At 45.2% G+C, this 17736-nt stretch overlaps 2 protein-coding genes across 2 annotated transcripts; one reads left to right on the top strand and one right to left on the bottom strand.

Annotated features, from left to right (window-relative positions):
- Nucleotides 1-144: 144 nt before the first annotated feature.
- Nucleotides 145-6670, top strand: EXOSC1 (exosome component 1). The gene is made up of 8 exons (XM_046654870.1): nt 145-219; nt 327-442; nt 2289-2363; nt 3373-3461; nt 4234-4267; nt 4772-4822; nt 4953-5037; nt 5373-6670. The coding sequence occupies exons 1-8, from the start codon at nt 189-191 to the stop codon at nt 5477-5479; spliced, it is 588 nt and encodes a 195-aa protein (XP_046510826.1). The 5' UTR covers nt 145-188; the 3' UTR covers nt 5480-6670.
- Nucleotides 6671-9598: 2928 nt separating this feature from the next.
- Nucleotides 9599-16049, bottom strand: PGAM1 (phosphoglycerate mutase 1). The gene is made up of 4 exons (XM_046654877.1): nt 15789-16049; nt 12171-12445; nt 11439-11619; nt 9599-10703 (listed from the first exon to the last, which is right to left on the bottom strand). Exons 1-4 carry the CDS (start codon nt 15925-15927, stop codon nt 10534-10536), a joined length of 765 nt encoding a protein of 254 aa, XP_046510833.1. The 5' UTR covers nt 15928-16049; the 3' UTR covers nt 9599-10533.
- Nucleotides 16050-17736: the final 1687 nt, after the last annotated feature.

Genomic DNA, 17736 nt, shown 5'->3' with positions numbered 1-17736 from the left:
GACGCGTTCCGAAGCTCCGCCCCCGCTCCCTTCCCGAGGCAACTTGGGAAATGGACCCACTCAAGGAGGCCCTCGGAGATCACGTGACAAATCGCACCAATTGGAGTGCTTCTTACTGCGGAACTGCCTGGATTTTGGCCAATGAGAAGTCGACTTGGTTTTCCCTCGAGCTTGGGACAGTGGTAATCATGGCGCCTCCCGTGAGGTACTGCGTTCCCGGTAAGTGAGCGGTGCCCATAGCGAATCCTGTATAGGAACAGACGCGGGAAGGCTGGATGGCCAGCAGCTTCTGGGGACGCGTGGCTGATGCAGCGTTTTTTCTTCAGGCGAACGTCTGTGTAACTTGGAGGAGGGCAGCCCGGGCAGCGGTACCTACACCCGGCACGGCTACATCTTTTCGTCGCTTGCTGGCTGCCTGACGAAGAGCAGCGAGAATGGCGCGGTAAAGGGGGCGGCATCCCATCTCCGTCCCTACTTTTCTCCTACGCCGCCTTGCGTTTCGCGGCCGTTAGGCAGGGGCGCCGCGGACGCGTCTTTAGTGCTCACCGGTGGGACGAGCTGGTCTCTGTCTTGCGCTGTAATCCGCGCTGCCGGGCGCTCAGCCACGCGGACCAGTTGTGTTGGTCTCTCTTGGTTGTGTCGCTGACGCTTGGGAAAGGGAGTTGGGGGAAGAGCAGAGGCGAGCTCACTCTGCAGGGAGCTGAATCCTGTCCGAATGTCGCCTACTTTCCGGCGTCATCTCGCTCCCTATCCCCGCCTCGCTCTCTGCAGTCTAGTCACACGGGCTTCTTGCAATGTCGCTGATGCGCCAGGCTTTCTCCTGCCACAGAGGCTGTGTACACACACCGACTATCTGGAACACGCTCCGCTCCTCCTTAGCCTGTTTAATTCCTACCCATCCTTCACATAGCTCCTCTGGGCTCACTTTCTTAGAAAAGCCCTCCTTGACCCACTAGTTGAGAGGAGTTTGGGGTTTTTTTTTGTTGCTCACAAAGAATTGTATTTGTTTCCTTTCAAACCCTTGTAATTCAGCACGCAGTTAAGTGTTGCCCACTAGACTTTCCCTACTAGACTCTAAGTTCCTTGAAAGCAGGCCTCACCACCACACCTTCAGCGCCTAGTACAAGATAAATTCTCAGTAAAAGATTGCTAAATGCGTGAGTAATACTGTCCTTCTTAGTTCCAGAGACTGATCCAGGATTGACTCAGGGTCAGATAAGCAGCCTTTGAAGTGACAGGTAGCAGAGTAGAAAGGATTCAGAATTAGTAGCTTAGGCGGTAACTAGATTCTGCTTTGGGTAAGAAAGTGAAGTTCTCTGGCTTTAGGTTCTTCTTCATCTGTAAGATGAGAGGCTTTTTATTTAGTCAATTTGGGGAATGTCCTTAACATTCCTGAGTTTGTTTATTTTGTAGATATAGATATCTGTTGATGTGCCAGGCATAGTGCTGACTTCTAGGGATATGGTAATGAGCCAAATACACATGATCTCTGCTGTCAAGGGGCACGCACACAAATGTAAACAAATGCTCGAATGTATAGTTACAAATGTGATGACTCCTTTGAAAGAACATTACAGGGTACCATGAGAACATATAATAGGCAAACTCCCTTAGTCATCAAAAGTGACATTAAACCTCACTCTAAAAGTTAAATAGGAGTTGGGTGGGTGAAGAGAGCTCAGTCCTGGCAGAAATAACAGATTGAACAGAGATCCTAAGATGGGAAGCAATTTAGTGAGTTGGTGAGATGGAAAGAAGGCCAGGAGAGCTGAAGCACAGTGAACAAGGGAGAGATTAATAAAAGATGAGGCTCACAAATATCTTATCTTACACCAGCCAATACCATGCTCAAAGTCTACAAGTATTCCCTTAAAATGGAAATAAACAAGTATGTCCACATTATACAACATTTATTTGGAAATTCTAGCTTGTACAATAAAATGAGAAACAGAAAGAAGTGGTATAACTTTGGAGGAAAGAGTCAAATTATTTATGATTACAGGCAATATGGTTGTATACTAAGAAATTCTAAGAAAATCACCAAAAAACTTATTAGAACTAATCTGAAATGGTTAGATTATGTCTTCCAGCAGCATTCCTCCTGTGGCCCCCTGGCCCTCCCATTTCATAGAATTTCTAAGGCTTTCTGCTCTGGGCTACAAATCTGTAGTCCACCTGCCCTTGTGACCTCAGCTGTGGGCCAAGGCATTCCTGTATTACTCTCAAGCCACAGAAACGTTTACCCAAGGCTTAGCCAGGATACTCATGTTTTCTTGTTCCCTCTGTAGCTTCCTGTCGTGTCTGTGATGAGAGAAACAGAGTCCCAATTACTGCCTGATGTGGGGGCTATTGTAACCTGTAAGGTAAGTTGGTCCTAACCTCCCTGCTTAGGACACCCAATCATTGTAGAACTGCACTGTCCAGTATGGTAGCCACTAGCCACATGTGTCCATTTAAATTTAAGTAAATTAAAATTAAAAATTTATTTCCTCAGTTCCATTAGTCACATTTCAAGTGCTCAATAGCCACCAGTGGTTAGAGGCTGCCATATTGGTCAGCACAGAACATTTCTGTCATCACAGGAAGTTTTACTGGACTGTGGTGGTCTAGAGATTTCCAGATAATGATCAACACAGGCAAGTTCAGGCGTGCATAGTTCTTTCACATAGCTGGTTCCCTGAGTACATAGTTTTACCTGTGTGGGGAACAGGAGCACCAGAGAGTGATAAGGAGGCCCATTTGTTAACATCTGAAGCAAGACCTTTTTCTGCAGAGAAGCAAAAGACTAAACTCTAGCATTCCTGTTACGTTTAAGTCTTTTAGGGTGTTGCAGTGGAAGTACAAATTAATGCTGTACTGACCAGTAACTGTAATACATCAGTACTCCCTGCCCGTCGCCACCCTCTGCCAGGTTAAATTAACTTGTAGCTCCTAGTTTCTTTATATAAATTGCTCCAGCAGAAAATCTATGTGTAATTCTCAAAGTAACTGGAGAGGCAGTGATCCAAATATGCAGCAGCTGAAATGTAGGTTTAAATTCCATCCACTATACAGGCCTTTTAGTAAGATCTATTATAAAATCTAGATTTGCTGTAATGCCATATGTCTATTTATGTTAGACTTTTGTATTTTTCAAAATCTATACCATATTATTTCATTTGATTCTCATAGTAACTCTGTTAGGTGGCCAGAGTGGCTCTTACTCCACTTTACATCTGTCACTTCTGCAGGGATAAGTAGGAGTTAACTTGTGTTACACTCTATACTTAGCAGGGTTGCTTGGTTTACAGTCCTGTAATTCCTAGTTTATTGCTGCCTCCTTGAGCTGACAACTGCTAATACTCTAATGCTGATCTTCTCTCTATTCCACAGGTCTCTAGCATCAATTCACGCTTTGCCAAAGTACACATCCTATATGTGGGGTCCACACCACTTAAGAACTCTTTTCGAGGAACTATCCGGTAAGAAGTATTCTTGTCTTCACATTTGCCTCCGTGCCTGGAATGAGATTAGGATAGAATGGGAGACTGGAATTTTCAGGGACAACTACAATTTCTACTTCTATTTCTCTCCTCTTTTTGCTTTGATTCTCCCCAGGTAGTACCTGAAGAAAATATTATATGGGTTAAGACAAAAAGAAAAATATTAAGGACGTAGGTCTTTAAAATAGAGCAAAAAGAATTGAGCTAAACTGGAGATTAGTGGTTCGGGGATGATTCATAGCAAACAAGGTGGAAGGCATGTTAGGAAGTACCTTCCTCTCTTCAATTTGATACAGATTAAACCCAAGGATTGTAAGACATTAAAAAGGTTAGTGGGTGAAATGGTAGACTTTTTTCCCCTGTGGGTTCTTTGAGAAGGGACAAACAATTCTTGTGAGCTAGATAATTTAACTTCTGAGGTCATTTCCACCCTGAGAATTCTGTGTGATTCTCTAGAGCTTCTGTTGAGCCTCTCCTAAAGCGGCAAAGTTCCTTATCCTTTCCTGCCAAATCTTATCTGCTTTTCTGTGGCCAGAGGTGTTGATACTGCTGCTCTGTGTGATCCAAGAATGGCAAATGGGGTTTTGTCCTCCAGTGAGGACTAGGGATGCTTCTCCACCCTGTTCTGGGTGGCAGCTGGGTCCCAATTATGACTTGTTCTCTCTGCTCTTAGCGTTTTTTGTCTACTAGGAGTCTGCAGAATAGTTCTTTCTCAGAGATAATTAATCTTTTTGTTAATTCTTTTTTATAGCAAAGAAGATGTCCGAGCTACTGAAAAAGACAAGGTTGTTGGTTGGTTCTTTTTTTCCATGGCTTTAGGAATCTCAGTCCTTTTAAATTATTCCAGTGAATTTCAAAGTTCTATAGGAATGTGTGGTCCAAGGAAGTTTAAGGTGTTCCCTACTGGAAGGTATGGAATTCACCTCACTGTCCCTTTCTTCTCCATACAATTTTTGTTCACTCTGTTAACCAGAAGGGGGCTAATATACTCTTTGGCCTTGAAGCCAGGTATTTGTTCATTGCTGTTTCCTCAGACTTATTCTGGATCCTTTCAGAGCCACCTGTAGTACCTTTTATGCACGTCAGATTCCTGATCAAGTTAACTGAATTCAAGATCTTTCATTTATATGATGATGCTGTAGAAACAATAAAAGTTGTTGATTGACTAAAGTAATGATAACCTCTACCCCCTGAGATTAGAAAGTTTACTGGCTCTACCAGGGATGCTAGTAGTTTCATGTAGACCTGATTGAGAGCTTTCACTTAACACTCTTGTTCTTTCTTTACAGGTTGAAATTTACAAGAGTTTCCGCCCAGGTGACATTGTTTTGGCCAAAGTGGTATCCTTTATTCCAGTAGCCTTATGGTCTTCTGTCAAAAGAAGAAATGAAAGCAGAGAAACAACTCAGGTGGCTGTGGGAGGGAAGACTTATAACTCTTCATTTTCCTTCACCAATCCTATGTGACTAGATCTCCTTAGGTGATGCACAGTCCAACTACCTCCTGACCACTGCTGAGAATGAGCTGGGGGTCGTGGTGGCCCACAGTGAATCGGGTGAGTCAGTCCCTGCTTCCACATGCTTACCTTTCCCTAGGAGCTATGGTTTTGGATTAATCCATTGTTTTTCCTCGTTTCCCTTGTTTTTTAATTACCTAGGAAATCATATATGTATAGATACTTACTACTGAGATTAGAATGATTCTCCTTATATAAATCTAAGGAAAAGTGGGACTTACTCCATAAGTCAGTGGAATAAACAAGTTTTTTTCTGTATGAGGTAAGGTTCCCTAGGTAGCTTTGTGACACTTCAGTTCATACCTAGCTGAAAAGAGAAGGGTCCCAGGCAAATATTTGGGGTCCTAGCTCCAACACCAGCTTTTCCTTCCCAGGTGTCCAGATGGTGCCCATCAGCTGGTGTGAGATGCAGTGCCCTAAGACCCACACTAAAGAATTCCGGAAAGTGGCTCGAGTACAGCCTGAATTCCTGCAGACCTAAGAAGTCACGTTTTACCCCTTGGAGGGGGGTAAGCTGTTTCTGAGAGTACATGTATGAAAGTAACATCAACATGCCATTGTCTTTATTCAAACACCTGGAGCAACCACCTCTAGAACAATCTACCAGAGACTTAGTCTGTAGGTGGAACATTTTTCCTGTGAACCTTTCAGTGGATTTCATTCTCTTGGGTGATAAGTTCCTCTTTCAGAGGCACCAGCAAACAAACTGTATAATGCTGGAAATAGCCTATTCCTTCTGACAGTCTTCTAAATACATATTTTTTGCTATTGACAAAGAAAATATTTTTAAAAAAGGATTTTATGGTTTCTGTTGTCTTGAGTAGGGAAAGGAATCTAAATGGGGTCATGACATTTAGAGCAGAGGTCTGCTTGGTGGCACCCATTAACTAACGTGTCAAGTGCTTGCTTGCTCTGGACAAAGCCTAATCTCTAGTCTTTATATTTCTTATGTTCTGTTTTAAGTACTTTTGCTTATTGAGTCCTTACTATGTGCCAGCCACTGGTCAAGCACTCTATATACATTCCCTCATTTAGAGAGATTATGGTTTAGTGAAAATTATAGGACGCATGTGCTGATTCAGGTAGCCTGAATAGTTCTGAAAGTCATCTGGTCAACATAATATTACTGATATAGTGGGTACTCCAGGAAATGTTCCTTAAATCTGAATTGGAAAGAGGGGGAGAGCACTATCACGTGAGGTGGCCAGGGAGGGATTTGTGACATGAGGTAAAAGAAATTAAAGAACTTAGATAAGTGAAGATATTCAAGGCAGAGAGAGAAGCCCAGCAAACTACAGAAGCAGAACTGAACACTTAGGTTTGAGGATGAGGAAGGGATGAGGGTTAAGCGTGGAGAAGTTGCAGAGGGAATGGAAGGAAAGACGAATTATGAGATTTCACTTCTTGAGATGCTCTTTGAGGAGCCCATATCTTCTTTGTGTAGTGATGGTGGTTGAGGGTGAGCTTGGGAGTCAGCCCACCTGGGTTTGTATGCTTGAGTTGCTAGCCTTGAGCAGGTTAGGTTGTTTTGTTTTTTAACTGAAAATTTTATTGAGATAATTGTAGGCCCATGTGCAGTTACAAGAAATAATACAAAGAGATCCCTTGTATGTTTTTCCCAGTTTCCCCCAAAGGTGTCATTTTGCAAAATTAAAGTATATTATAACAATCAGGATGTTGACATTGATACTTGAACAAGTTATTTTCATTTCTTTAAGTCTGTTTCCTCATCTGGAATGGTATGACCTCATAGGATTATTGTGAGGAAGAAATGCATAAAAGTGCCCAAGACATGCCAATATTACTGTTACATATTATTATTATACATCTGATTGCCTTCTGTCAAATATCTGTTGAATGCCAGGCCTTATGCTGGACACTTTGATGTAATTTGTTTAATCAGTCCCCTATTGGTAGGTATTTTAAAACTTTAGATTTTTCTTTTACAGTGCTGCAGAGAAGATCTATATACCATGAATCTTTTTCATGCCTGTGATTCTGTTGCCAAACAGATTCCTAGAAGTGGAATGCTGGGTCAAAGAATATGCACATTTTGAATTTTAGTTAGAGTCTCCCTAATGCCTTGCAAAAAGATGCTACCAATTGATTCTCTCAACAACAGTGTTAGCCATTTTACTATGTTATCTCTGAACTTCACAGTGACCCTGGAAAGTAGCGATCATTTCCACATTTTACAGAGAAGTAAACTAAGGCTTAGAAAAATTAATTAATTTGCTGTAGGCCACACAGACATCAAGTGGCAGAGCAGTATTCAAACCCGGGTTCTGTCTTATATAAAGCCCGGGTTCTTTCTCCTGTGCTGTGGTGCCTCCTTTTTCCTAGTATTGAACAGAACCTTGGGCTTGCAGTTAGAGGCTCTCCAAATTGACATTGGTTTATTAATTATGAGTGTTTCATTTATCCAATAAATATATAGTGAGCGACTGCTCTGCCCACCACTGTTCCAGGAGCTAGCGGGTAAAGCAGTGAAAACGACAGAATCCTTTCCTTGTGGAGCTCACAGTCTAGTGGAGGAAGACAGATGACAAATAAACAATAAAGAAATGTTAGCATTTCAGATAGTACTAAAAAAATGGTGTCATAAAGAAGAGCATTTGAGAGGCCGGCCCCATGGCCGAGGGGTTAAGTTCGCATGCTCTGCTTTGGTGCCCTGGAGTTTGCTGGTTCGGATCCTCTGCACGGACCTATACACCACTCATCAAGCCATGCTGTGGCAGCATCCCACATAGAAGAACTAGAAGGACCTACAACTAGGATATACAACTATGTACTGGGGCTTTGAGGAGAAAAAAAAAGAGGAAGATTGGCAACAGATGTTAGTTCAGGGCCAATCTTCCTCACCAAAAAGCATACCTTAAAAAAAAAAAAAAAGAGCATTTGAAACAACTGGACAATAGCCTTCTCTGATCTCCTACAGACTGGGTTAGATTTCCTCACCGTTAACCACCCAATATTGTACTACAAGTTAGTTATGTGCCTGTCTCCCCTACTAGCCTGAGCTTTTAGGGCAGGATTCTGTCTTATCTTTGAATCTCTAGTACCTGGTACTGTGCCTAACACATACCACCTGCTGAATAAAATATGTTTTGAGTGTACAGGTAGCTGACTGAACTGCTGTGCCCCAACAGTGATGTTTAGTGATGGTGACATTTGCTAATCTGAAATTGGTTGAGACAAGGAGGATATTCTTTCTGTGCCTGGAATAGTGGTTCTCAGCCTGGGTTAGTGAACTTTAAAACTGCCCATCCATGTTTAAAGAAGAAAAAGAAAAAGTAGGTGCCCTAGCTCTACTTCCAGATATCATAGAAGGCCACATGACCTAGTGGTTAAGTTCAGCGCACTTCACTTTGGTGGCCCAGGTTCAGTTCCCAGGCATGGACCTATGCCACCCATCAGTGGTCATGCTGTGGCAGCAACCGACATACAAAATAGAGGGAGATTGGTACAGATGTTAACTCAGGACAGATCTTCCTCAGTAAAAACAAAAAACAAACCCAAAAAAGTATTTAAATTTTAGAACATTTAGTTGAACTAATGTCCTTCATCTGGATTCCAGTGCTTAGTAGTGTACCTTCTGCCAAATTTCTACATCTTTTCGACTTGTTTCCTCTTCTGTATACTGGGGATACCAGCCCCTTCAGAGGTTGTCAAGATTAGAGGTTATGTATATAACGTGCCTCACCCAATGGCTGGCACAGGGGAGCTTCATAAGAGCTTAATAGATGGAGTGTGTTACTTGGCTCCTACTAGAAGAGAAAAGCATTATGGGCTGTCTCTTGCCTTATGGGCTTTCTCATGTCCCAGTGATCTTTTCAGAGGCCTTAGAGAGAAGGTAAATGTGAGTATGCCCCTTCCCAATTATGCATATAATGTAATTATACTCCTTTTCTCCTGCATCAAGTCATTTTATGAGGTTATGTGTAATTTTTCAGGGTGTTAATTAGTTAACTGACAAGGTTAAAACTTTAGGGGCCAAAAAGAAAGGTGTGAATCAGGTTTACAACTTACTAATAGAAAAGGATTGGCTTAAAAAAAAACCAGTGAAGGACCTGCCCCGTGGCCAAGTGGTTAAGTTCGCGCGCTCTGCTTAGGCTGCCCAGGGTTTTGCCAGTTCAGATCCTCGGGGACATGGCGCCCGCCTGTCAGGCCATGCTGAGGCAGCGTCCCACATAGCACAACTAGAATATACAACTATGTACTAGAAGGCTTTGGGGAGAAGGAAAAAAAAATTGGCAACAGATGTTAGCTCAGGTGCTAATCTAAAAAAAAAATCTGGTAAACAAGCCTTTGCCTTACTCTAAAGAGGCCATAATGGAGTTTCAGAATTTTACTTTCCCAGTCAAGGGGCTTTCAGTAACCAGCACCACTGAGCAAGAACTATAGAGAGGCAATGGGAATGGAGAGCTCAGCCAGGAAGACCTACCACTCCCACCTCAGTTCTCCAACCTGAACTGGAAAACCTAGTGAGATACACGATTTTGGGGCCTGTGTAGAGCAAGAACTTGGGTAATGAGAGACATTTCAAGTGGAATGTTCAAGCTGATTTTCTCAGACGAGATATTACACATCACACGAAAAATATTGCACATCACTCCTTTATTATACTGATCTGGAGAAAAGATTTAGTACAGTTATGCTGAAAGTGAGTACTGGGCCCAAGTGGCAGAGCCAACCAACTGAAACATGATTCAAAAATCAGACACAATGAAAGACACACTTGGACATGATCAAGAGGCATTTCACTGCCATAAAACAAGCCAGGGGAGGGATTCTAAAACACAAAGCAGGATGAACTCCTACACCTTAGAAGTCAAGGAGCTTATCCCATGTTGGTGTGAGGAATGGTTATATTCTAATGAACACATGTGGGAATGTTTCAACCGCCACTAGAAACCCCAGAAGGGTTTTTGTTTTGTATTATTTATATATATATACTTTTATTTTTTGTAAAAGTAAATGCAACACAGAAACATTCAGGATTGATCCCAATCTTCTGGAGCCAGCTCCTCTGGGGTCAGGGAGGAAATGTTTGTTTTAATCACCATGCAAGTTACATTCATTTTCCACTGGAATGACTAGAGCCCCCCACCCCCCAAGTAGGCACCTGACTACAGAATAGTACAGGACTGGCTCCTGGGAACACAAATCGGTTCTCTTGCTTCTCCTCATTGGTCACACCTTGGCATGGTTCCTCCCTATCCCCTACTTAAGCAGGTCCTTATAAAGCACTAGCTAAAACCCCAGACTTACTACCTCTCAACTCTCTTGGCTAAGAGTCTTCCCTCGGCTTGGACAGAGGACCCATGCCCCAGAGGTGCCATTCTGACTAGATTGTGTGAAGGGAGTGGGTGCAAGAGACAAAATGGCTAAAATGAAATTGGGAACCACCAGTCCCCATCTGCAGCTACAACTTAGGATGCCTACAGATGTGGTCAGTGTGGCATGTGCAGAGGAGAGGTGCAGAGGAATGGGATGGGCAGGGTGGGTGTCCTTGGGAAAGAAGTCTGCCTGCCTTCACTTCTTGGCCTTGCCCTGGGCAGCCACAGCTTCCATGGCTTTACGCACGGTCTCTTCATCCCCCAGGAACTGCATGGGCTTGATGGGCTTCAAGTTCTTGTCCAATTCATAGACCATGGGAATACCAGTTGGCAGGTTCAGCTCCATGATAGCCTCTTCAGAGAGACCTGAAAATACCCATCATGATCAGCCAAGCAAGACATGAATCCACATCACCTGTCCAGGTGGCAAAGGACTTCGGTAGGAATTAAAACAGGACACCCTTTCTGATATTTGTAATAACAGTAATGATCTTTGTTATGGTAAATCAGTCACTCAAGAAACACCTCCAATACTTATTTCTCAGCCACTGAAAAGCAAAAAAAAGTATAAAAGGTGTGTACTGCAGATATCTCTCTCAAAGAGGGGTCTGGAAGCCCAAAACGAAGCAAGACTATACACATCTCAAATGTTCTACATAGTCCACCCAGCTTGCCAAATGAATCAGCACATCTGGGCCTCTATGCCCACAGGTGAAATAATTTAAGAAGCAAATTGAGGTTCACGTGTGAAGTTGCACCAAGTTGTGATTAAAGAGGATCTAATCAGCAGTTTCAACTGGCAATCCTAGTCGGGCGGTGGACAGCTCATACTGTAATGTGTATCTGAATCACCTGGGTGATAGACGCAGCTTCTGAATCAGGTCTGCAATGGGACTGAGGTTCTACGTGTATAACAAGCACCCAGGGAGTCTGGCTGCCTCTGCAGCTTATGCTTTGACACAGAAGGGTGGAGGGTGTGTTTCCACCAGGAGTCAAATCTAGACTGTGTCTAGGCTGTCAATCTGTCTAGCCCTTTCCGAAGGTCCCTGATTCATGGCAGGTCTGCTTTATCCCTGCCCCTCTCTTAAAAAATGTACATACCCTCCAGATGCTTGACGATGCCCCGGAGGCTGTTGCCATGGGCAGCAATCAATACCCGTTTCCCCTCCTTGATCTGGGGAACTATTTCTTCATTCCAAAAGGGCAGAGCTCTGGCAATAGTGTCCTTCAGACTCTCACAGGAGGGTAGCTGATCTTCAGTGAGGTCTGCATACCTGCGATCCTAAACAACAAAAGCTCACCAGTTATTAGCAGCTGCATCTGTTCTGCCCATTCCTCATCCCCTCAGGGGTCAAAGTGATGGGTGAAGGTCTCTCACCAGGGAATGCAGCTGAGAGCTTGGGAAAGGGGATCATCATCATCCTGCCCCTCCCTCCATTACCCACTATTGGAAAGATTAACAGTTCAAAAGAAACCTAACTTAGAAAAGGAAGAAAAAAAAAGTTAGGCTACAAGGCTCTTCCCAATTCACATTATCTTGCAAGTGGCTTAGGAAGGCCCTAAGGCTACGGGTGGGTTTTATAAAATATGGCAACAGAGATATAAAAAAGGAGATATAAATGCCTTTTAGATAAACAACATAAACTATCAACTAAATCTTTAACAAGTGAAAGTCATTCCTCGGAGAAAGGAGAGTACCTTTCAACTATTTTATCATAAATCATAAACTCAATGGGACTAGGCAGACACTAATAAAAGCTAAAAAAAGAATGAGGCCTAGATTCTAATCCCCAGGTCATGGGTGGAGTGAGCCAAATCTCGGTTTGTCCATACCTTACTGATGTTGCTGTAGAAGGGATGGTCGGGCTCCATCGGAGGTGGTGGAACATCATAGGAGCGCCTCCAGATCTTTACCTGGGCCTCGCCATGCTTGGCAGCAGTTTCTGCTTTATTGAGGCCAGTCAGACCTCCATAGTGCCGCTCATTGAGGCGCCAAGTCCTCACTACTGGCAGCCACATTTGGTCAATGGCATCCAGCACTGTCCAGAGGGTCCGAATTGCTCTCTTCTGCACTGAGGTGAAGCAGATGTCAAACTCATAGCCAGCATCTGGAAATTGTAAGTTCAAAGTGATAAGTTGATCAGGTCTACTCTGGAGCCAGAATTTTCTTACATATAAATTTCCCATATAGATAGTCCAAATGAAGATTATTTGACTAAATATTTTCTTTTGTATATCCTAGTAGGAAAAACAGTATTTTGCTGTATGTATAACAGTATGTTATAGTTGCCAACATGCCTCCCAGTAGTTCCCCAATAGTTCACCTAACCCAAGGCCTAAATGTACTATCAACCAGCCAACCTGCAATCTGTGCAGCTTACCCTAATGCCCAGAATGCTGTGCTTAAGCACATTTTAAGAATTTATTTCTGCTGCAGTTCTGTCAAGAAAAGGATCCTAAACAAGTGGAATCTCTTAATAAATAACAATAGCTAATATTTATAGAGAGCTTACCATCTGTCAGGCACTAAGTACTTTGTTGGTTTTTATTTAGTCTTCCTAACAATCCTACGAGGTTATAATCCTTACAACCCATCTAACCAGATGAGGAAAATAAAGACTAGAGGAGTTAAGCAAACTATCCAAGGTCACAGCAATTATGTGGGGGAGATTAAAACCCAGGCTGTGTGACTCCAAAATCCAATTGACAACCACCACCTCTAGCTACCTCCGTATTTTCCTAACTCCTCTAAGGATCCTGATGTTTGTGTTTTAGTTAGACATGTCACTTCTGAGTGATAATTACTAATGTATTTCAGTTCACTTTAACCTCTGGTCGTGGAAATGGGATTTTAACCTTCCAACAATCAGGACACAGCAAGAGCTCTTAGAGGACGTTGGTAAAACTTGAGTTTGCTGCATTTTTCACTAGAGTGTGGAAATCACGTCAGAAACTCCTCATCCACAGTTCCTCCCTCCTGTAGTCAAAGTGCCAGCCTATTCCTGAGTACCCTCAATGTATTTACTTAGGTCAACTGTTGTACCAAGTTCAGGAGAAGCCACTCACTGGAGAAAGAGCAAGTGCTGTGGACTGATTCCTTTACAAAGGAATCTCTCCTTCATACACAGTAGTTATTGAGGGGTGGTAGTCAAGAGTTACGTTGGCCCAACCAGTGGGTTACAACAATTCATCTTATGTTTCATGAAAGATTCCTCTCCCTCCCACTTTAATGGGGAGATGGCCCTTTCCTTATGTAGTGGGCCAGGAAAACCTTCCTGTTTTTCTCCATGAAGCTACAAGGCCCTCTCTGAAATTCAGCACAAACTTTCCTGGGTACTGTCTCATACTGAGTTTGCCAACAGTAACTAATGAAATGTGAAGTGAATTTTTCTGCCAGTCATTCAACTGAGAAGGAGGCCAGTAAGAACCACACTGATGGGGGAAGGGAGGATTAATCACCAGGAAACCCACCACTAACCACAAGGGAAAAGAAGATCTCATCCCTGGGTTTCAGGACAAGTCCTAGTAGACTCGGTTACCATCTCCTCCCTAACCGTAATGGCTCCCCAATAAAAGGCTGAGTCACTGGGAAGTGAATATCCACAGTGCAAGCCTCAGCTCCCATACTGAAAAGCTACTGGCTGTTTCACTGCATTTATTTCCACTTGCAATGGAGTGCCTCACAATGGATACACAAACAGGTCCCACAGGAGAAAAGCAGTTCCCCTTGGGACTCTTACCAGAGAACTCTAAAGCCTCTTCCTTTAATTTGCCCATTAAACAAAAGCATAGCCTAGGACACTGCCAGGGATGCAGGGGACCACCTCTGCCTCCTCCAGGAGTAAGACTGCATGGGAAACTCAGGTCTCACTAGCTTCCTCCTGAAATGACTCAAGATTTTATAAACCCTATACCACTTAAAGCTCTGGTGAATGCCATATGTTGATTTTAGGTCTTGTATATTAGTAGATTATCATGATGGTCTTCATCATTGAGAGTTTTTGCATTTAGTCTTTCATTTTTTAATATAATCATCTGTGATGCCCATAATTGATATTAAGATTTTAAATGGGACTTTTTTTTTAACTAATGCTACCAACATTTATTTAAAAACTGAAACAGGGTCTGTTATTTTAAAGAGAGATTCAAGTTTAACCATTTGATCAGTCTTAGAAGACAGATGCAATTTGCTTTCTCCTGGGGTTAGTCATCAGCAAACCACCAGAGGCCCATCAGTTCTTCCTGCCAGGCAGCAGGAGAGAAAATGGCCTCCTTTACCAGCATGGTGCCTTCCCCAGCCTCTCTTAAATGGTTATGAGGTCACACCAGGCCATCCCCAAGCATTCACACATACCCGCAGCAGGATTACATTTCCCAGGCTTTGCTAACCTTTGCTTCATTTCAAAAGGATCTATAGTGAAGGCAAGAAGCTAGAGAGAGCCACCTGGGACAAATAGCTGTTCCACATCAACCAGGCATCAATGACCCTTTAAAATGGCTGTTGCTTTGTCCAGAGGTTAGAAGGGAGCAGGGTGGATCTGCCCAAATCATCAGTGGAAGTACCTCCACAGTTCAGAGATTCTTTGAATTGCTGGCAGCGGGGAATACTTCCTTATTAGCATTCCAAAATCAGAGAGCGCTGTCTGCCGCAGGGGGCAAGCCTGGGTAGGCAAGCTTATCTCACCGCCACTTCCACCTTTGCCCGGAGTCCTTGGCCGGCAGCCTACCAGCTCCTGGCACTTACCTGTTACTCAAGCGCAGAGTCGGGGCTAGGGCGCGGGACCAGGAATAAGATACGACCTCAGACAAGTCATCTTTCCAATCCTCACTTTTCCCAACTATAAAAGAGGGCCAGGGAGGGATGGGAAGGAGGATAAAACCTGCCTACTTTATGGGGTTGTGGAGAGAGTCAACTCAAATTCTTCATTCATTCATTCATTCACTCAATTACATTTGTGGATGTATTTCAGACACAGGATTTGTGGAATGCTGAACAGCAAAGGCCTACACAAGCACGTGATTCCTTGTCTCTTGAAACCTGTTGGGCCCCCCAGCGCAGCGTCACCCCCAACCCCCACCCTGCCACAGCGCGGGATCCACAGCCCCCTCCTGAGAAGGCTTGGTTACAGCTGCTGTAAAACACAGGGCATCCAATTTAATAACCCGTCCCCGAGTTACTAAATGCCCAGACAGGAAAGAGGGAGAATTTCGCAAGGCGATCTCGTAGAGAGCGCAGTGGGCTGCGGGGAGACCGCTCACACTCGACTGGGTGACCTTGAGCAAGTCGATCCCCCACCCTGGGCCCAGTGCAAAATACACTGCTAGAGAGATGAAGCCCAAGTTCTCGGCCCTCTCCGGGAGGCGCGGGGGCGACTCAGGCAGCCCTGAGCGAGCGGCGCCCGCCCGGGCCTCGCAGCGCCCACCCACAGCCCGCCCCGGCCCGCTCCGCACCTCGCAGTGCCTGCCCGCCGCGCTTCGCCTCCTCGTGCCCCGCCGGGCTCAGGTCGGCGTCGTACCAGCCGCTGAAGCGGTTCTCCAGGTTCCACGCGCTCTCGCCGTGCCGGATCAGCACCAGCTTATAGGCGGCCATGGCGGCGACTCAGAGTGCGGCGCAGACTGGGGCTCGCTGAGATTCCGGAGTCGCAGCCCGGCCTCCGGCCGCGCCTGCGCGCTCGCGCCCCACCGCCCGGGTCCCGCGCACTTGCCTGCCCAAATCTTTCCACTCGCTCGGGGCCGCCCTCCGTCCGCCGAGTGTGCGCATGCGCCCCGTGCCAGCGCCGCGGCCGCCTGAGGGAGACGGCGAGCTCGAGGACGACAGGGCGCATGCGGCCTGCGCCGCCCGCCCCGCGTCCGCCTCGGCGGTCACGGAGCGCACGTAAGCGCCCAGGGGCGGTGGGAACTGCGGGCGGCGCCGGGCGTGCGCACCGGCCGGAGTGTCCGCGAGTCGCTCGCGTCTCCTGGTATTGTCTTTCCTAAGCCATCATTCGTAATAAGATGGCCTTTATCATTAGCTCCTGCCAGGTCACTTTCCCCTCCGGACGCAAAACTTGACTCTCACACGTGTATGAGTCTTCACTTTCACTTTATTTGCTTCGTATCTTTGGGCAGGTCGTGTAACGTCGCCTAGCTTCGTTTGTAAATAGACATCATAAATACTTAGCTGGTGCCTGGCTACCTGCAAGGTGCTCAGTGAACAGCTGTTAGTATTTGCTATCTCATTTCAGTGGACACTGGTGTCCTATTTTACACAAAAGGGAACTGGCTGTGACTGCTGGTTCCAAAGCCCCACTCTTTAGCGCGGGTCTGTTTGGCCTACCTATTCCAGTCTCTCACAGCCTCTAGTCAGTGCTTCCTGGGCCTCCAACACTGAAGCAAACTCTCGGCCCTGTCAAACATTCCAGAAAGAGGAGAGTCACTGCCTGTTCCTCCCCGACACCGGATCAGCAATTTAAATATGTGCTTGTCTGGACAGCGCTCTGCTGCCCATGCCGGTCTCTCCTGGTTTCTTTCAGTCTAGCCCCTTTTTTAAGCACTAAACATGAGTCAGGCAGTGGGCTAGGGTCGAAGATGGGTTGAATGTGTTTTCTGCATGTTCCACCACACCCCTGTCCGGGTGAGCAGTGCAGGATAGGTTGCCCAGAAACCAAAGAAAAGACCCAGAGACAGCAAACAGACATAAAGGTTTATTGAGAGTCACTTACAGGGAGGTCCAGTGGCCGCAAGCTGGATAGCAATGTGGACCTGCAACTGTGGGTGGGGAGGGGTTTCCTATATACACAGGGGATGCAAAGGCTATATGTTTGCCAAGGGGCTGTTCTTGGTACAACTGCGGTTCCCAGGAACAGTAGCTCACGCAGAGGGCCTCTGTGTCCCTTCAAGACACGATGTTCTTGAAGTGAGTAAGGTAGAATCCTGGCTAGCCAGGCCTGTGTTGTTACACGTCCCAGCAGCTGGGACAGAAGGGAGAAAGGAGGACACATGGTTGCAGTGGGCTTGTGGGCTTTTGCTGAGCAAGCACGGCCCAGGGCCTACTGCCCTTCACAGCAGGCAGTTTGAATAAGACCCACATGTAAACAGCTAACGATGAAATGGTGCTGTGTGCTATATTTTGACAGAGATTCTAGAAAAGTTTCTAATATTCACTCATAAAACAACTACTATGTGCCAGGCAGTGTTAAAGGTGCTTTATAGGGGCCTGCCTGGTGGTGTGGTTAAGTTTGCACACTCAGCTTTAGTGGCCTGGGGGTTCCCAGGGGTGGACCTACATGCCACTCATCAAGCCACGCTATGGAGGCATCCCACATACAAAATAGAGGAAGATTGCCATAGATATTAGCTCAGGGGCAATCTTCCTCAAGCAAAAAAAAAAAAAGTGCTTTACAAATGTTAATTCACTTTA

This window comes from Equus quagga, chromosome 2 (genome assembly GCF_021613505.1).
Source record: "Equus quagga isolate Etosha38 chromosome 2, UCLA_HA_Equagga_1.0, whole genome shotgun sequence".
NCBI classification, from domain to species: domain Eukaryota; kingdom Metazoa; phylum Chordata; class Mammalia; order Perissodactyla; family Equidae; genus Equus; species Equus quagga.
This window is presented reverse-complemented; position numbering and strand designations above follow the sequence as displayed.